This window comes from Benincasa hispida, chromosome 11, assembly GCF_027475165.1.
Source record: "Benincasa hispida cultivar pf3 chromosome 11, pf3_genome.v1.1, whole genome shotgun sequence".
Classification (NCBI taxonomy): Eukaryota; Viridiplantae; Streptophyta; class Magnoliopsida; order Cucurbitales; family Cucurbitaceae; genus Benincasa; species Benincasa hispida.
In genome coordinates, this window is record NC_143488.1 from 51,241,105 (window position 1) to 51,262,932 (window position 21,828).

The 21,828-nt window shown below is 36.0% G+C and overlaps 1 protein-coding gene across 4 annotated transcripts; it reads right to left on the bottom strand.

The window, feature by feature from the left end:
* Positions 1 to 2,288: 2,288 nt before the first annotated feature.
* LOC120091318 (uncharacterized) lies at positions 2,289 to 4,612 on the bottom strand. 4 transcript variants are annotated; one of them, XM_039049303.2, is made up of 5 exons: positions 4,210 to 4,612; positions 3,658 to 3,892; positions 3,141 to 3,411; positions 2,861 to 2,938; positions 2,289 to 2,725 (listed from the first exon to the last, which is right to left on the bottom strand). In XM_039049303.2, exons 2-5 carry the CDS (start codon positions 3,888 to 3,890, stop codon positions 2,675 to 2,677), a joined length of 633 nt encoding a protein of 210 aa, XP_038905231.1. In that variant the 5' UTR covers positions 3,891 to 3,892; positions 4,210 to 4,612; the 3' UTR covers positions 2,289 to 2,674. The 4 variants fall into 4 exon arrangements, with proteins under 4 accessions (XP_038905231.1, XP_038905228.1, XP_090163280.1 ...); XM_039049300.2 differs by having other exon boundaries at positions 2,861 to 2,959; positions 4,210 to 4,590; XM_090307154.1 differs by having other exon boundaries at positions 3,658 to 4,096; positions 4,210 to 4,551.
* Positions 4,613 to 21,828: the final 17,216 nt, after the last annotated feature.

Sequence of the window (21,828 nt, forward strand, 5' to 3'; positions counted from 1 at the left end):
AAACACTCACAATAATATTTATATATATATATATATATATATATATATATATATATATAACACTCAAATAATACATATAAAAAACACTCAAAATAATATATCAAAAGCTCATCTTATTGCTAGCTACACTGCTCATTACTAATTAAATTACTTGAATTTATTAGCATAAAAAAATTCTTGCATTTATCAATATGAAATGGAGAAAAAAGACGAAATATAAAATAGAGAAAACTTTACACCGCAAAACCACAATAATATGAATTTAGAGAGAGAGGGAAAAAAAACACCTAAATTCATGAGTGAAATTGTGGGTTCCAATAGTCAATTATGGTAAAGTCGTGTATAATTAAATATTTGATTAAATAAATTAGAAAAGTTTAAAAGTCCACCAAGCATCAATTATTTATGCCCATTTCCACATTTTCAGCTCTAAGCACTCATAGTCTATACAAGAAGCCACCCCTATTCTCCCATGTAGGGTAACTTTCTTCCATGCATTTTTTTCAGGGAATAGAAGAAGAAATAATTACAAAATCATGTCATTCGACACCATGTAAACAAACTATTCAAGGTAAAGAATATGGAGAAGATTTAAACCACTCTCCACCGTAGCTTTTTTTTAACAAAGGAATGTACCAAGATGTTATTGCGATGACGGGTGTGAGTGAAGGAGACTTTCCCACGGTTTTGTGCCAAAGCCTTGACGTCGTCGATAGGGAACGTCACCTCCTCACTGTTATGTGCCAAAGCCTCCCACGCTTCTTCGATGCATTCTATTCAATATACTTTGGTAGTTCTTGATAGTCTATGGGTAGTACATTTTTTAGTTTTTAGTTAATTTATAAATTTAGATCTTAAACTTTAAATTTATAAAAAATTCAAGAATCTAATAGCACAAAATCGAAAGGTTAGAGTCTATTTATATCAAATAGATCATTTAACTTTTTTTAAAAAAAAATTATAAGATCGATTAGATATAAAATTGACAATTCATGAACCTATTTACCTTCCAAAGTTCAAAACTAAATATAACAAACCTAAATTTTAAAAACAAAACTTATAATTGAACCTCTTTTATTAGATACATCATTCAAAGAAAGTCAACTTCCAATTTTTAAATCATAGTTAGTGCATTTTCTTTTTGATACAACCCCAAAAAGGTCATTTATAATCAAATGTACTCCAATTAGTAGAATCTTGTAGACTTGTACAAATTAAGACCATGGAGCTGGTTATATATATGTCTGTGTGTGTACACTTTATTAGATGTACTATCTACATGCACCAAATTTGGATGCTTCTTTTTTAGAATGGTTTTTATTGTGTTCTTTTTTAGTTTACTTTTACTAAAAGAGCTTTTAAATTTTACAATAATTGAATAGTTTGTGAATAATTATTTCAATTATACAATAACCTTAATTTTGACAAACCCATTGTGTAAAAGAGAGAAAATGAGTTTTCCAAATAAAGCCTAAAACATTATTTCCATGGGAATGGAATACACACAAGCAATAAAACTTGTATACAATAAGAATTGAAATAAACAAGACAAATTTAGCTTACAGAAATATACAACAAATAAAACAATCCATAACTTCTAGATGATTAATGTCATATTCTCACATCTAAAATATACTAATTTCCATACACAAATTCGATCCGCTAAACTTCTTATTCTCCCTAATTTCAAATCACAACCAATTTTAAATAAATAAAATATTAGTTAAATTATAAAATTGATCCTATACTTTACAGAAAATTAAAATTTAATCATTTGATTTTTTTAAAAGTAAGAATTTAATACTTATGGTTTAATAAAACTTCATAAATGGTCCTATCCTCATTTAATGATTTAGTCTCTATATTTAATCATCATGGGACTACTTATGAAAATTTTATCAAATGAACTAAATTTCAATTATAAACTATATGAACTAAATTTCAAAACTTATTAAATTAGTGTAAACAACCCAACTTGAAAGTACATGCTTACTTACACATTTATTATGTAATTCTTTTTTATATACTTTTCACCTTTAGTAAAAAAACTTAATCTTCCATTTTATCTCTACTTTTTACATTTCCACATTTCCATCTACAATTAACGAAGAACTCAATCTCACGGTCTTATTAACTCCGACTTATGTTACTCCTCTCAATGGGCCAAACTAAACTTTTTCTAAACCGTAAATTAAATTTGTAATTTAACTTAAAATATATTTTCTTAGTTTCAATTACATAAATATTTTTCCTGATCAATTGAAATATCTTCACTTAGTTGTGATTAATTTCAAATTAAGAACGATAAATTTCCATTTCATTTGATGGATGATGATCCAGATGCAAGAGTCATTTTTTTTACATTACATATTATACACAAAAAAGGGACAATTTCTTTTTCTTTTTCTTTTTCTTTTCTTTTTTTAATAATTTGTAAACAATCCATCGCTTTCGCGGCTCTGCCTAACACAGCACCAAAAGTGGACTTCTTTAGCATCAAATCCAAAGCCAAATTGTGACTTTGAGTCATAATTCCAAAGGACTGCAGAGCAGAGGCTGAGGATGATGAGATTCACACTCTCTCTTTCCCTTCTACTCTTCTTCATTCAAATTCACCATTCCAAAAAATAATCAAAAGGGTCAGTTCAGTCTCAATTTCTTCACATCTTTATCCTCATTCTGAATCAGTTTCCGTACTTCCCATGGCTTTCAGCCCTGTTGGCCTCTACAAATTCAAAACCCACAAAACAAAAGAAGAAGAAGAAGAAGAAGAAGAAGCCTTTTCAACATCAAGCCAGCCATAACCCAATTTAGCAGAAGAAGATTAAAGAAGAAACAAAAGACAAGTTTGTTGTGTTACCTTCTTTGTTGTCTTCTTTTCCCTAACTTCATATCTTTCTTGGCTCATTTCAGTCAGCCATGCACCAGGGCTCACCAGCTGAACACAAAATTCCAATAACTAAGCCAAAGAAAAAAGGGAAGAAAAAGAAGAAATCTGGTGAGATTTTTGTACCAATGACCCAATACCAGCAACTTTAACGGGGAATGACCCAATGGAAGAGACATCCCTAAAGCAATAGTGCTATAAAATAGGTCATCTGTACAAAAACTTCAGATGGGATGGTGGTGGTTATGCTTACAAGTAAGCTTCTCTGAATCATCTTGGCTCTCTTTTTGGGCCTTTGTGGGAGCTTGCAGCCTTTCATGGCCATGAAGTCTTCTTCCTTTTCTTTGCTTGACAGAGCAATCAACAGCTTTGGTAAAACAAAGCTGCCTCCTCTTTCCTCGTGGCCGTTCTCGTCAACTACCGCCGCCGTGGATCCTCTGGTGGCGTAGTAACGGTCTTCCTTTTCTGGCGATGGCGATGTGCCTGCACCACCGTTACGCAGCGTAGTAACGCCCTCAGAATTCCTGTCACCAAACAGATCCAACAACAACACAAGATTGTTTTACCTTATTATTTCTGGAGAAACATCTTCTCTTGAATTGCGCTCTTTTTCTAGCTGGGGGAGGAGAAGAAGACGCAAGAACACAACACAACACCAATATATAGCTTATAATAACATAAATTGAAGTAATAGATCAAGAAATTTCGTTCATAGTCGTCCTTTTGAGAAAGAGAGTGGAAATAAAAGGAATTGGGCGTCGGTTTCTGACCTAGTTAGACGATTTGGTTGGAGTGGGATCCTTTCTTTCTCCGAAGAAGAAATCACACAGCGATCGCTTCGAGATCCGATTTTCTTCCGTAGACTGCCGCACAATCGCTCGGAGATCTCTGGGTCTTTGTTTCTAGGGCATCGCAGTCGCTTCCGCTTTCCCCACTGTAAGAAAACCTCCGGTTCCAGAGGTTTACACCCTCTCTGATTCTGATTCCTCACCTCCGTCTCCATATCTGCGAAGAGGGAAAACAACGAGAAATTCGTAAATCCTTTTGGAAATTCCCAATACAGACAACTGTGGAAACATAATGAATCCGATAATGTTAGAGAACTAAGAGGCGTCTCCCTTCCTCAAGTTCTCGAAGAACTCCGGACAGAGAAAGGGAAAACACATATGAGATAGCAGGAGTGGAAGAAACGATCCGTAATCGCAAGATCTGGTGAAAAACAGGCCCTCGCCAAATCGAAGACTGTCAGAGCGCATGGAAGCAGAAAGCGAAGATGAAGAAGGGGAAGAGGGGAAAAAACGAAGAAGAAGAAAAGTACTCACAATGAGAAGATGAAGATTCTTATCGACGACGGAAGAAGGATAATCCGATGAAAGAAACCCAGATCTCCAGAGGAAATTGGAGCTCCGATCGTGTCAATCAATTTGGAGACTCGATGACCTGAAAAATTCTTGGGATAATCGGGTTTCGGGTGTGGAAATTCTCGGCATTACAAGAGAGAAGGTGTGGTCGAGTGAGTTTAGAGCTGCAGAGCTTATTGAAGACTGAGCTATGGCTATGGCGGTCGTCTTCTTCGTTGTTGCTGTTTCTGGTTTTCTCTCTCTCTCTTCTCTTCTCTTCTCCTTCGTCTTCGTCTTCGTCTTCGTCTTCAATCTCGTTTTTATGCTGCACATCGCCTCACCAGTGATATTATAAAGGTTGAGGAAAAAACAAAAATCAAATTCCCATTTTGTTCCGTGAGCAGTTGTACGATCATGAGCTCAATGGGCCAAATGCTTCTCATTTTGGGCTTAGGCCCTCGGAAATCATATGGGCTGCAACTAGATAAAGGGCAAATAAATGACCACTGGGCTCATATTACGTTTTGAACATTTCATTTTTAAAGGAAAAAAAATATTTGGCCTCCCTATTTCACCTTATTTACAATTTAGCTCTCACATGTGTTATACATATATATATTAAAAAAAGTAAATGGATAAACCTAGGTTTTTGTGTATCTCCCACATGCATAGCCTAGAATTTCGTAGCCATGTGCCAATTGATATTAATTTTTATGAAAAAAAAATGTTGGATCCACCATATTTTTCTCCTTCTTTCTCCTTTCTTCTTCCTTTCTCCCTCTTCTCTCTCTTTCTTTTTTTGGTCGTTCTTCTTCTTTCTCCTTTCTTCCTCCTCTCTTTTTCTACTTCCCAACAGCATGAGCAAGTGGATGGCGACAATGACACGATGGTCGATTCAGGTCAATAATGATGGCACGATGAATAGTCGGTTACATTGGTGAGAGAGGAATTGATGGTGACACAATGGATGGCGAGAGATGAACGATGGTGGTGCGATGGTCGACGTTGATGGAGGTTGCCAACGGTGAACAATAGTGTTACGGTGGGCAAATCTGGTCAACGACACATGCAGATTTGGTAGGTCAATAGTGTAGTTGGGCATAGATCTAAGGCTGGGCAAGTCGAGTATATTTCAAATAATTCATATATATATCCAGGTTTATTTCAAATAATTGATATATATATATATATATGGTCAATCTACTATGAGGTTAAGAATGGATGAACAACGAATTTAAGTGTATTTTTAGATTTTGTTTTCAATTTCAGTTACAAATATATATAAACACGGCTGCAACATTGTCTACCATTGTTGTTTTAATATATATTGTTGTTTAAATATAGTTAGTATGCAATATTCTACTATATATCTGGTCGACAGCGCAGGGCGAGCAGATACGGTCGACAACGTGAGTTCTGGATGAGATGAAGATGGGGAAGGTTCTTGGACATACAAACCAAGGAATAAATGTATATATATATACTGTGATTATATAATAGTTTATTTTATATAAACGATGATGATTTTTATATTTAGATTTCTTGTCTTATGATATATATACTTTTACATATGTTTTGTGATGAACATTAAGTCTATCTGTGATTTATATACTGTAGTAGATATAATTTTTTTTCGACTACTTTGAATTTATGATAATACTCTGATATAAATGAAATTTATGATATATACTATGATATATATTATATTGTCTGAAGGATTTGGAATATCCGAAGTGGAAGCAAACAAATACAATTGTGTCTCATTTTCGTTTTACAGAACATTATAATTCAGAGTGACAGAAACTAAAGATAAACCATAAATTAACTAAGCATGCTTCTTCAACTAAGATTTTTATAGAGAAGAAAGTGAAACTAAAAACTCACCTTTGAAGAACCAACACTCTTCACGTTTCCTCTCCACAATCAAGTATCACGAACATAACTTCTTTTCCCAAACATGAATGAAATTTCACAGCAAGACATCAATCCAAAACGAACACCAACACAAGAGAGTCCAATTATTCTCAAGGATGAGAATTACAAGAGAGGTGTGGGCTTCTAAGTGTTAATTTTGGCAAAGGGATGAATACTTTTGTTGAGAAAAAATTTCACAAAGAAATGGATGAGGATGAAGAAGATGAAGTTGTCTAAATGATGAAAAACTGAACACTAAATAAAACCCCCTTTGTGTTTCATGTTTGAGAGAAAAAAGGGTTGAGGGGGGTTATCAAAATAAATCCCACCCCTTTTAATTTTCTAGTTTTCAAAAAATAATTAATTTGAAATTTAATGATACAGTGTATATATATATATATATAAAGAATCTCAATGAAGAAGACCTTGAGTAGAAATAGGATCGTCCCAATTCCCATTTCTCATATAATGTAATTATTACAGAAAAGAAAGAACAAATTATGCATTTACATAAATTACAATATGCTTAATTAAAAGAAAACTTAGGGTTTCAGAAACCCTTACCTTTGAAGATTTTTTTCAAGAATCCTTCGATCAAGAAACAGACACTACCACGAAGGTGACCTTGGTATTCTCAGGTAGAGAATCCAAGAGTAGTGGACTCGAACTATTTTGGAAATGAGGGAAAAATTGAAGTCGAAAGGAGAATAAAGAATTGTGATTGATTTCTAAGAACAACCACTCTCACAGAACGTTTCTGTCTTACTTTTTCTCTCGTGAAGCAGAAGAAAAAAATCCTTTCAAAAAATGCCAAATATATCAAGAACCACCCACTTACGTGGGTGGAGAGAAAAAAAAGGAGAAGAAGTTGTAACTCTCTCCCTAATTCAAATAAAATAATTTATATAAAATAAATATTTAATATATATAAATATGATAACAAACTTATCATAATATATATATTAAACTACAAGTTATATAAAATAAACTTATATCTTATAGTTTAAATATTGTATCATATACAATATAACCTATAGTTTCTTTTCTCTCTTACTTGACATTTAAAATAAATCACATTTATATTAAACTTAACAATTATGAATCCAATTCATATAATTAATATTTACATCTTATTCAAATATTTATTTCCTCTCACAAATGCTATAATGTATCAAATACATTATAATAATCATATCACAAATAATTACAATAACTTAATTATATCATATATTATTAAATCACTCAATTAATTTGAAAATTTTAAATTAATCCAAAAATTGATTTTTATTTAATCCTATTGAGCTTCCAAGGGGATCTCTTAGACCTGTAGCTTGAAACTCCAATGGTACATGAATAATTAATCAAACTCTTTAATTAAATTATTCACCATCCGTTAACTGTTGAGCATTCCACTAAAGTCGACTGCTGCACTCTTCACACTACATATATATTTTTGTGTCCATTGGATATAACCAATCAACAGTATGATGACCCTTCATAAATTGCTCGTAAGTACAGTTGGGTCAAAAATACCGTCTTGCTCATATAGTTACATCTAACTCCTTAAGTACCACTGATCCCTTTAATGGACAATAGATCATAGTCCAACTATGACTAAATCCCTCTCTGGCCAAGAAAGTGTGACGCTACATTGTTCAAGCCTCGAAATCAACTCTTAAGGGAGCAATTTATCTACTTACCCGATCTCAGGGAAGGAGTGAATTCCTTCTTGTATAACTATGTTCCTAGCTCCCCAATCAGACAAATCCCCAAAATGGTAGGTTTATTGAGTCGGCGATCTGGCCATTCTCACCCATACAAATCAAAGGACCCCCTCATAGGCAGAAGTTCACAACTCACCTAAGATTCAGGTGTCATCTATGGTCATCCTAATGAAATGTAAGTCTCTATTATGAAGAATGTTATATAATGAGACTAAATATTTTATGGTCTGGTCTTATACAAATTCCTTTGTATAGAATATTCCCACTCACATATCTATACATGAATGATCATGATCAGATCATTTGTAGCACTTTACAATAATTGTAACACCTACAAAGCGAACTATACTTGTAGTGTCAACAGAATCAGGTACCCAACCTTATCCATCTACTACAGACCATTTAGGTTATCACTTAAACATGATCCATCGGTATGTCTCTACATATACATTTAAGCTACAAGATAACCTTGGATGTTAGTTTATTGGTTTGTGGTTAATGCAACTCAAATATGGAATAAAATATCATATATTTCATTAAATAAACTATGAGTTTATTCAAAATATTTACAAACTCTAGGACCTTATAAGATTTAGGGTATCAACTCCAACAATCTCTCACTTGACTTAAAACCAGTGGAGTGTACAATATAGTCAAAATACAAAGCACACAAATAATAAACTAGGGCATAACATGCGTCCAGTACAAATCTCTCACTTGCCCTAGTCTAGACGTGGTCTGTCCCATAGATCCATACTCTGCAGATGACCCTCAAACACCTTAGCCGTAAGGGCCTTTGTAAACGGATCAGCAACGTTGTACTCCGAAGCTATCTGTGTGACAATCACGTCCCCTTGATGCACAATCTTTCGAATGATATGATACTTCCGCTTTATATGCTTCCCACATATGTGACTCCTAGGCTCTTAGGAATTAGCCACTGCACCACTATTATCACAATAAAGTGTGAAGGGCTTTGATATGTCTGGAACGACTTCCAGATCAATCAAGAATTTTCTGAGCCAAACAGCTTCCTTAGCAACTTCAAGTTGCTACATACTCAACCTCTATGGTGAAGTCAGCGATGCACCCTTGTATGGTGCTTCTCCATACTACTGCCCGTTCATTAAGAGTGAACATTGATCCTGATGTGGATTTCTTAGAATCCTTATCAGTCTGAAAATCAGAGTTCATGTATCCCGTAAGGATCAAATCCTTAGAACCATATACAAGCATGTAATCCCTTGTTCTCTGTAGATACTTGAGGATGTTTTTAACGGCGATCCAGTGATCTAATCCTGGATTAGATTGATATCTACTAAATATCCCCACTGCATAGTAGATATCAAGTCTAGTACATAACATCGCATACATCAGGCTGCCCACAGTCGAAGCATAGGGGATCCGTCTTATTTCCTCAACCTCTTAAGGTGTCTTAGGACAATGTTCCTTAAACAATGTAACTCCATGCTTGAAAGGCAATAAACCTCTCTTAGAGTTCTGCATCGAATATTTGACAAGCATCTTGTCAATATATAACGCTTGAGACAAAGCTAGCATTTTGTTCTTTCGATATCTAAAGATCTGAATACCCATAACAAATTGAGCCTCTCCCAAATCTTTCATTTGAAATTGGGTCTTTAGCCAGTTCTTAACCTTAGTCAGTAGACCTATATCATTCCCAATGAGTAGGATATCATCTACATATAATACTAGAAAAACTACTGAACTATTGATGATATTCTTGTATACACAAGGCTCATCAACATTTTGATCACAACCATAAGTTTTGATCGCAGTATTAAATCTTATGTTCCAAGATCGAGAAGCTTGCTTCAGTCCATAAATGGATCGATTAAGCTTGCAAGCTTTTCTTCTCTTGACCTTGGGTTATGAATCCCTCGGGTTGCTCCATGTAAATGGTCTTCTCAAGATTGCCATTCAGAAAGGCAGTCTTGACGTCCATCTGCCAAATCTCGTAGTCATAATATGAGGCAATGGATAGGAGTATTCTGATAGATTTAAGCATGGTAACAGGTGAAAAAGTCTCCTCATAGTCAACTCCCTCAACCTGGGTATAACCCTTTGCCATTAATCTAGCCTTGAAGGTTTGTACCTTCCCATCAGCACCTCATTTCCTCTTGTAGATCCATTTACAACCTATAGGTTTAACCCTATCAGATTGATCTACAAGATCCCATACGGAATTGAAGTATATAGACTTCATTTCGAGATCCATCACTTTAATCCATTCATCTTTGTTAATATCCTTCGTTGCCTTCTTGTAAGACAATAGATCCTCAATTTCTCCATCAGCTACCATAGCCAGGATTTCTGTTAAACCCATATAGTGAACAAGTGGGTTCGCAACCCTCGCACTATGTCGAGGTTCCCTCAACACCTGAGGTGGATTTTACTTACTAGTTGTTGAGGTACTAGATTCTTCAATAACTCTTGTTGAAGATTCAATAGTTTCTTTGGAAATTTCATTCAACATAATCTTACTTCAAGACCTGTGCTCCTTTATTTGGTCTTCTTCAAGAAAAGTGTCGATACAAACACTTTGTTTTTTTTAGGATGGAAGAAGTAACCACCTCTCGTTCCTTTAGTATAGCATACAAATAGGCACAATTTTGAACGTGGTTCCAATGTCTTAGGATTAGCCTCAAGCACGTGTGCTAGGTGATAGTTGGTAGAAATACAAGCTATTGCAGCTTTTTGCTTAGAATTATGAGAGTTGATGAGCAGAACATGATGCATCGATATTGCTAAGGATTCATGTGTTAAGAAATACAAGATATTGCGTTGATCAGCACTAAAAATTTCCACTAACCCTATATCATGCGTTATCTTGTGTCAAAATGTCTATTTTGTAGTCGTCGCAGGAGTCGATCACATGCATTGATCCCAAACCATCGCAAAGTTGATCACATGCGTTAATCTCAATAAAGAAAAGCTGGTCACATGAAATGTTGCAACTACAGTGATAACCATGATAGGAGTATGATCACAAAGAGTGGGTGGAATATGTTGATCCTTCATGAAGAAGTGAATGTGAACGCATACCTCAAGATGTCTGAGCTACTCAGTAGACCTTCTGAAAAGTAGTCAGACCATGATGCAACGCTGACATTCTCTCCTACCACATCAGTAATGGCGGTGATTCAGAGAGGGATTATCAAAGTTGTTAGCATTTGGCTCTATAAATAGAGCCTTGTAGTCCAAGATCAAGCATCTGGGACTTCTGCCTTGAATAGATTCTTGTTATCACAGATGAAAACACGAGCAAGAAATTTTTTGAGAGTTATTCACTTCCACAACTTCCTCCAATTGATGAGCAAAGCTTCACCGGAGATAGATCTCGAGAGGGACTACTCCACCGCCCATCCATTGCACCACCGACAACCTTGAAACACATCTGATGGAAGCAAGTGATTGCCTATATCTAGCTATCAATCTCTCTTCTCACATCTGTATTGTATTACATTTTGGCTTAAGACATTAATATATTTTGTAACAATGCATCTCTTTAGTTCCTTTAATATCATTTTCATCATATTCTTCTACTCCATCATATTTTACTTTCACCATCATGAGTTAAGTACAGATTGCTAGAGTTATCGTACACTCAATCATGCAGCATAGAGATATGATGCATGTAGCAAACCACCAAGAGGTGTGTATTGCGCGAGTATAGTGAGTCAGTTCTGTTTGATTAGTGCGAGGCTATCACAATGCTTGTCTATGAGTGGAGTAGCTATAACCAACTGCCCGAGAGGGTAAGTAGTGGAACTTACTAAGCAAAGTAAAGTAGTGTTCCTAGAGATAGGAATAACCTTATGCTCAACGCAACCATGCGTTATAGAGATATAAAGTATGTGATTGACCACCGAGAGGTATGCGATGCATTAGTGTGGTGAGCTGGGATTACCCTTGCGACCAAACTTAAGGACTTGGTGATATCTCCTCTACAGCTCTACTTCTCCATGCATCTTATTATGCATTAACAGTTGTCTCTGATGACATGCAAAAATGCATGTCATCTTAGGTCTTTTACTTAGAATTATGAAGATTGTTAAGCAGAATATGCGGGAATCATGCTAGGAATTCAAGAGAAAATGAGCTTGCGTCGTTCAACATGATGAATCTCGGCTAACCCATTATTATGCGATATTATGCGTTCAATGTTCTATTTTTGTAGCTAACGCAAGAAGTGGATGCAAACACGGAAACTGGATTATCGCATAGACGACCGCATGCAGAGAAACTCTCCATCGCAAAGGCGAACGCGTTCGATCAACGCATGGATGTTACGGTAATCAGCCACATGCGTCCATCACATGGGAGTTGCGCTCGTCAAGCGATTGCAGTCATCGTGAAGAGTTTCGGTATTAAGCGAATGCGGACACTAAATGATTGCGGCTACGCGATAACGCATACTAATGGGATCAATGCAAGATTGGTGGAATGAACGCATCAACGCATCTACCTCGAAAAAATCAAAAGATGATATTGACATTTCACCTACCACGCCGTTGGCAGCGGAGGTTCAGAAAGGACTAAACGCGCCGAATGTCAGAATCAGAGCAATCCATTAATGTTTTCGGTGATCCAGGCTTTATATAAAGAAGCCGATGAGTAGAAATTCAAGTTGTTTGGGGATTATCCTTGTAACCTAGGGTTTTCCCTGCGACCAAGACAAATGCGTGAGAAGATGTTTGAGAGTTCTTCAGCTCCTTCATCCATTCCGAGTGACGACTGGAGCCTTCGACCGAAGCTAGATCTCGAGAGAGTCAGCTCCTCTGCCCATCCATGGCACTACCGGTAGCCTTGACGTGCATCCGCTAGAAGCAAGTCTTTGCTTCCAGTCGGTCATTTCATTTGCCTCTCTTTTCTTACATGTATTGTATACATTTTGTGATTAAGGAATTAATACAATTTGTTTTCAATGCATTTCTCTATTTTCTTCGACCCCATCTCCATCTTCTTTGCTTAGCATCTTTAATTTCATTGCATCACTTAGTGAGATTGCTTGAGTATCGCATATTTAGTCATGTGGATTAGGGATATGAAGCATGTAGCAAACCACCGAGAGGTGTGCATTGCGTGAGTGTGTGAGTAAACCTTATTTTCTTCGTGTGAAGCTGTAGCAATGCCTATCTATAGGCTAACACAATGCTTGTCTATGAGTAAAGTCAGCAACAACCAACTGTCCGGAAGGGTAAGTGGTTGGTCGCATTAAGCAATGTATGTATTGCTCACTAGAGATAGGAATAATCTTATGTCAGCAAAGTTCATGCAATTACCTTATCTATGGGCGCATCATTCATTATTTAGGCATACTTGAGAGAGTATTCTAAAACCTAAATCTAAGACTCGAAAGAGCGGATTGGAACGCATAGGCAAGAATGGGGAACTTAGAGATAAGCTCCATTTGCTATCACACAGCGTATACACCCTACGGATAGGATATTGCATGCATCCAGGAAGTAGGATAAGGTGTTATGCAGCTATCACGCTCATGCGGCGAGAGCTCGTGAGCGGGTTATGGAGGTTTAGGCAGGCATAGGCTTCCCGGCAATATCGCAGAAACACCGCATATGTCCTAGAGTTAGGCTCAAGTGTATGTAGCATGATTGCATGGCTTGCATTGTCTAAGCTTGCCCTTGCGGTCACTCTTAAGGGTTGCAATGAAAACATCTCCGCATTTTATCTATTTTCCCAATCATTTGTTTCATGTCAAGAGTTGTCGTGTCTCTACCTCTCATGCATATTCTTATTGCGTTGTCTGTTAGCTAGGAGTAGGAGTAGTGTTAGTGCGCCGTATGCACATTACCGCATTTAACCAGCTACAAGTCCCCGTGTTCAACCTCGAATCACCCGAGAAACTTACATTCACGTTATACTTGGCGTTAGTGCAAGAAAACTTGTGACAGGACGCATGGTCATCGCATACATTCATTAACGCATAGTCATTCCAACGCATAACCATCGACGCGTGACTATCAATGCACAGCTTAAGAACATGTATCGCATATTGTGTCCAAGGGATTTTAGTTGTCAAATATTTGACGTTTAATTTCCCATCATCAGACGCATCTCTACCGATTCTCATAGTCAAACTTCAATTATTCAGTCTATTTAGCTAGGAGTAGGAGTAGCGCATAGCTAATCAGCTTCTTTCTTTTTATTCTCATCTCAAACACATTACTTTCTAATCATCTTTTAATTGCAAGTCCCTGTGTTCGACCTCAAATCATCCTGAGAAACTTATGATCTCGTTATACTTAGCGAGAGAGCAAGAAAACTTGTGACAAGAACGCATGATTATCACATACACGATTAATACATACTGCATATTCTTCAAACCAATGCATGATCATCGCATGACCATCAACGCATATCCATTAAAGCAAAAACAAATTATTTCTTCCCCAACATTGGGCAACCCCAAATTCTGAAATAGCGTAAACTAACTTTACAACTATTCCATAATTCCAAAGGTGTTCCGGTTGAAGGAACTCTTAAATAAAGAGAATCAATGAGTGGAAGCCATCGTTCCAAATCCCATTGTGAAAGAATATAAACATTCACAATCAAACAACAATAGTTATGTATAATCTTTAAATTATAGCATACTTCAAGAAGAAAATACAAGAGATCGAGTGAACATACCCTTGAATAACCTTTTCTTCTCATACTTCTTCTATTCAACAGCACGAACGCAATGCCTCTAGAACAACCTCGAACACAATCGAGTAACACTCAATCTTCGACCCTTAAACAACAAGTAGACACTACCACGAGGCTAGCTTGGTATTCTCAGGGTGAGAATCCAAGAGTTGTGGGCTCTGTATGGATTTGGTAGAGGGAAGGAGGAATTGAATGATCGTGTAGACGATTGAGTAAGTGAGAGAAGAAAAGAGTCTATCGTGTAGACTTGGGTACTTGATTATTTAGTAGCGAGTGACTATCGTATAGAAAAATGCGATGCATGATCGTTTACTTTCTCAAGGCTATCGTATAGCTTTTTGTTTAATGCGCGTTCCATTATGAAAAAATGAAAACAATTTTTATTTTATTCATTAGTTACCATAACTGATTACAACTTCCTACTAAGTTGGTTATTAGGAGAAAAAGCTTAAACCAATTATCTCATAATTGATTTAATTATAAATAAATATTATATTTATAACCTATAGTTTTAATATCACATCTCATGCAATATATATAAACCATAGATCTTTATCTCCTATATGGCATTTAATATAAATCATATTTATATTAATTCCTCCAAATAATGCATCTAATACATTAAATCAATTATATCACATATAATTGAACCAATTTAATTGTATCATATATAATCAAATTCCCTCTTGTTAAGTAACCCAAAAATTGATTCTTAACATGAATCCATTGAGTTACCAAATGAACCTTATGGACCTATAGCTTGAAGCTCCAACGGTACGTGAATAACTGACTAAACTATTTAATCACGATATCCACCATCCGTTAACTGCCGGACACTCCACTAAAGAGTGACAGCTGTACTATTCACACTATAGATATATTTCTGTGTCCATCGGATATAACCAATCTATAGTATGATGACCCTTCACAAATCGCTCATAAGTACAACTAGACCAATTTACCGTTTTGCCCCTATAGTTACATCTAACTCCTTAAGTACCACTGATTCCTCTAATGAACAATATATCACAGTCTTATTATGAGTAAGCACTTCTCGGGCCGAGAGAAGGTGTGTGCCACATTGTTCAAGTCCCAGAATCAGCCCTTAAGGGAACAATTTATCTACTTACCTCTACTTCAGGGAAGAAGTGTATTCCGTCTTATGTAGCTGAGTTCCCAGCTCTCCAATTAGACGAATCCCCAAAGTAGTAGGTTTGAGTCGACAATCTGACCACTTGTACCTATGCAAATCAAAGGACCGCCCTCATAGGCAGAAGTTCACAACTCACTCAAGATTAAGGTCATGTTACCTATGGTAATCATAGTGAAATGAAAGTCTCTGTCATGAACGATGTTATATAACGAGACTAAACATTTCGTGGTCTAGTCTTATACAAACTCTTTTGTATAGAGCATCTTCGCTCCATGTCTAATACATGAATGGTTAGGATCAGACCATTTGTAGCACTTTACAACAGTTGTAACATCTATAAAGCAGGTCATAGTCGTAGTGTCACCAGGATAAGGTTTTCCTCCTTTATCCATATACTACAGACCATTTAGGTTATCACTTAAAGTATGATCCACTTGTATGTCTCCACATACATGCTTAAGTTATAACGACAACCAGGAATCTTAGTTTATTGATTTGTGGTTAATGCAACTAAAATATCTCATATTTTATAGACAGTGGTGAATAAAATATCCCATATTATTACATCACAAATGTTTGTTCATATATGTGTTTACAAACTACAGGACTGTACGAGATTTAGGGCATCAAACCTAACAATCTCCCACTTGTCTTAAAGCTAGTGGGTGTACAAGATAATTACAAGTACAAAAAAATAAACTAGGGCACAAAGGCCCAGTACAATCATACTCTCATTTGCCCTGGTCCAGCCGCGATCGGTCCTGTAGACCTATGCTCTATAGATGACCTTCAAACACTATAGCCGTGAGAGCCTTCGTAAATGGATCAACAACATTGTGCCCTGAAGTTATCTTCGTGACAATCACATCCGCTCGATGCACAATCTTTCTGATGATATGGTATTTTCGCTCTAGAAAGATTGTGCACAATCTTGTAGCAAAAGCTACACGACCGTGTAGCAAAAACCACACGATCTTGTAGCATAAGCTACACGATCCTTTAGCAAAAGCTACACGATCATGTAGTAAAAACTACACGATCCTGCAGAAATGCATTCTTCCTCATCAAAGCGGTGCTCTGAATTTCCTTTTTGAAGCTCACTGAGAACAACATGAACGACTCAAAACATTAAATACAAACTCTATAGCATAATTATGCCCAAAATAGAGGCCTTTTCAAACCAAATTTGTAAGAAAATAAAGCCTTAAAACTAAGTATCCTATCCCGAAACATCCATCACCGAAACCACATTCATTACTAAATCATTCATCGCATGAATCATAAACAAAATATAGAATATTAAAACCCACCATTACCTAAAAATTGATTCAATAAGAAATGGAATTTGGGATCAGTCAACCAGCAAACCTGCCTCTGATACCAATCGTAGGATCTCAATGAAAAGGACCTTAAGCGGAAGCAGGATCGTCCCAATTCCCATTTCTCATAGAATGTAATTATTATAGAAAAGAAAGAAAAAATTATGAATTTACATAAACTACAATATGCTTAATTAAAAGGAAACTTAGGGTTTCAGAAACCTTTACCTTTCAAGAATTTCTTCAAGAATCCCTCAATCAAGAAATGAACACTACCACAAAGGTGGCCTTGGTATTTTCAGGTAGAGAATCCATGAATGGTGGGCTCTGACTATTTTGGAAATGAGGAAAAGATTTAGAGTCGAAAGATGAATAAGGAATTGTGCTTGATTTCTAAGAACAACCACTCTCACAGAACGTTTCTGTCCTACTTTTTCTCTCATGAAGCAGAAGAAAAAATCTTTTGAAAAAATGCCAAATATATCAAGAACCACCTACTTACGTGGGTGGAGAGAAAATAAAGGAGAAGGAGTTGTTACTCCCTCCCTAATTCAAATAAAATAATTTATATAAAATAAATATGATAACCAACTTATCATAATATATATATTAAACTAAAAGTTATATCAAATATAACTTATATCCTATAGTTTAAATATTGTATCATATACAATATAACCTATAGTTTATTTTCTCTTTTACTTGGCATTTAATATAAATCACATTTATATTAAATTTAAAAATTATGAATTCAATTCATATAATTAATATTTATATCTTATTCAAATACTTATTTCCTCTCATAAATACTATAATGTATCAAATACATTAAAATAATCATATCGCATATAATTACAATAATTTAATTATATCATATATTATTAAATCCCTCAATTAATTTGAACAATTCAAATTAATCCAAAAATTGATTCTCATTTAATCCTATTAAGCTGCCAAGGAAATCTCTTGGACCTGTAGCTTGAAGCTCCAACAGTACATGAACAATTAATCAAACTTTTTAATTAAATTATTCACCATCCGTTAACTGTCGAGCATTCCACTAAAGACAACTGTTGTACTTTTTGCACTACAGATATATTTTTGTGTCCATTGGATATAACCAATAAACAATACGATGACCCTTCACCAAATTGCTCGTAAGTACAGTTGGGCTAAAAATATTGTTTTGCCCCTATAGTTACATCTAACTCCTTAAGTACCACTAATCCCTCTACTGAACAATAGATAATAGTCCAACTATGACTAAACCCCTCTCTGACCAGGAGATGGTGTGGCGCCATATTGTTCAAGCCCCGGAATCAGCCCTTAAGGGAGAAATTTATCTACTTACCCCGATCTCGGGGAAGAAGTGAGTTTCTTCTTGTGTAGCTGTGTTTCCAACTCCCCAATCAGACAAATCTCCAAAATGGTAGGCTTATTGAGTCGTGATTTGGCCACTCTCACCCATACAAATTAAAGGACCGCTCTTATAGGCAAGAGTTCACAACTCACTCAAGATTCAAGTCATGTTACCTATGGTCATCTTGGTGAAATGTAAGTCTCTATTATGAACAACGTTATATAATGAGACTAAACATTTCATGGTCTGGTCTTATACAAATTCCTTTGCATAGAATATCCCCGCTCACATGTCTATACATGAATGATCAGGATCAGATCATTTGAACACTTTACAACAATTGTAACACCTACAAAGCAAGTATACTCGTAGTGTCAACAGGATCAGGTACCCTTCTTTATCCATATACTACATACCATTTAGGTTATCACTTAAACATGATCCACCCGTATGTCTCTACATACATGTTTAAGCTACAAGATAACCTTGGATTTAGTTTATTGGTTTGTGGTTAATGCAACTAAAATATGGAATAAAATATCATATATTTCATTAAATAAACTATGAGTTTGTTCAAAACATTTACAAACTATAGGACCCTACAATATTTAGGGTATCAACCCCAACAATATATATATATACACATACTAAACTATATATTATATTGCATATAATATATAACTTATAGTTTATATTATATCACATATAATATAACTACTGACGGGAAATTGGAAGTCAATTTTACTTGACAACCAACTTCCCTTGGACGCGTTATGCGATGCATATTCCTAAGATATGTGTTGACAATCATGCGTCGATGGTCATGCGTTGGAATGAAAAATGCGTTAACGAGTGTATGCGATGACCATGTGTCCTGCCACAAGTTTTCTTGCGTTCACACCAAGTATAACATGAACGCAAGTTTCTCAGGTAATCCGAGATCGAACACAGGGACTTGTAGCTATATGTTTGCAGTGATTGTGCATGTGGCGGTTGAATAAAAGAATGGAGGGGATATTTCTACGTTAATCCTACTCCTACTCCTATCTAACAGACAACACAATGAGAATATGCATGAAAAGTAGAGATGCGACAAATCTTGACATGACATAAATGTGTGGGAAAATAGATAAAATGCGGAGATATTTTCATTGCAAAACTTAAGAGTGATCGTAAGGGCAACCCTAGTCAACACAAACTAATGCGATCACATAACACTCATACAATAGTAAACAACCTCTCGGTACGAATGCTACGGCTTCTAATTATATAACACATGCAATGTATGTGCAGAGGTGTCTATAGGGTCTACTCATAAGCCTCTAATTCTTGTCTATGCGATGATACACAAACAAGGCGACCACATATCATCATTCCTATTCCTAGGATGCATGTGATGTAGTGTTGACAAACAAGACTTATCTCTAAGTCCCTATCTCTTGCTTATGCCGATCTAATCTCGCTCTCTCGAGTCTAGATTCTAACCTAGCTCTCCCGAGTCATTAGGTTCTTTCTTTAGACTCTCTCTCGAGTAGCTCTAAATGGGTGTTTAAGACAAGACAAACGCACAACATAAGACAAGACAAACGCATGAACTTGGTTGACGCAAGATTGCTACTATCCCTAGTGAACAACGCATACCTTGCTTAATGCGTCCAACCACTTACCCTCCCAGGCAGTTAGTGATTGTTGCTGACTTCACTCATAGACAAGCAATGTGTTAGCCTATAGACAGGCGTTGCAACAGCTTCACACTAAGCAAATAAGATTACTCACATACTCACACAACGCACACCTCTCGGTGGGTTGCTACATGCTTCATATCCCTAATCCACATGACTAAGTATGCAATACCCAAGCACTCCCACTAAGTGTTACAATGAAAGTAAAAATGTTAAGCAAGAAGATGGAGATGGAGTCGAAGAGAAATGCATTGAAAACAGATTGTATTAATTTCTTAAGTCAAAATGTCATACAATACAATATAGGAAAAGAAAGGAAAAAGAAATGACCAACTGAAAGCAAAACTTTGCTTCCAATGGATATGCATCAAGGCTGCCGGTGGTGCCATAGATGGGCGGAGGAGCTGACTCTCTCGAGATCTAACTCCGGTCGAAGGCTCCGATCGTCACTCGGAATGGATGAAGGAGGTGAAGAACTCTCGCCATCTTCTCATGCGTTTGTTTGGATCATGGGGAAAATCCCCAATTGAGGGATAATCTCTGGATGATCGAATTTCAGCTCTTCGGCCTCTATTTATAGAGCTTGGGATGCCGACAACATTAATTAGACTGCTCTGAGTCTGATGTTCGGCACGTTAGTCCTTTTCTAAACCTCTACCACTAACGGCGTGGTAGGTGAAATGTCAACATCGGCTTTGGATTTTCTCGAGGTAGATGCGTTGATGCATTCATTCCACCTACCTTGCGTTGATCCCATTAGAATGCGTTATCGCGTAGCTGCAATCACTCACTGGCCGCATTCGCCTAACACTGCAACTCTACATGATGACCGTAATCGCTTGACTAGTGCAACTCCCATGCGATGGATGCATACGGCTAATTACCACAACATCCATGCATTGATCGATGTGTTTGCCTTGCGATGGAGTGTTTCTCCACATGTAGTCGTCTATGCGATGGTCCGGTTTTCACGTTTGTGTTCATTTCTTGCATTGGCTACAAAAATAGAACATTGAATGCATAATTAACGCAAAATAATGGGTTAACTGGGATTCGACATACTGATTGGCGCAAGCTCATATTCTTATCATGATCGACACTTATTCTGCTTAACAACCTTCATAATTCTAAGTAAAAGGCCCAAGATGTCATGCATTTCTGCATATCATCAATAATCTATAATTTATTATTCTCTCAAATAAACTATAGTATTAATATGAATCATGTTCATGTTAATTTTAACCTATAATTTTTATATGAATTACATTCATATAATTAATATTTGAATCATATTCAAATATATTCCTCTCATTAAAACTTTATATTATAATGTATCATATACATTATATTAATTATATCTTATATAATTGATTAACTTTAATTAATTTAAACAAGTCAAATTAATCTAAAATTAATTTGATTCTCATTAATCCTTATTGAGCTAACAAGAAAGCCTTATGGATCTATAGACTGAAGCTCCAATGATACTTGATTAATTAATTAAACTCTTTAATTGTTTAATTAATTAAATTAATCAACCTTCATTAACTATCGATCACTCCACTAAAGACCGATAGTTGCACTCTTCGCACTATAGATATATTTTTGTGTCTGTTGGATATAACCAATCAACAGTTCGTTGACCCTTCATAAATTGCTTGTAAGTACAACTGGGTCAAAATTATTATTACACCTCTGTAGTTACATATAACTCTTTAAGTACCACTAATTCCTCTAATGGACACCTAGTTATAGT

Coding starts and splice junctions, on each gene's coding strand:
- LOC120091318 (XM_039049300.2), bottom strand. CDS start 3,890: ATGGAGACGGAGGTGAGGAATCAGAATCAGAGAGGGTGTAAACCTCTG. Junction 2,960..3,140: donor TGATTCAGAGAAGCTTACTT/GTAAGCATAACC, acceptor TCTTTGGCTTAG/TTATTGGAATTTTGTGTTCA. Junction 2,726..2,860: donor AAAAGAAGACAACAAAGAAG/GTAACACAACAA, acceptor TTGAATTTGTAG/AGGCCAACAGGGCTGAAAGC.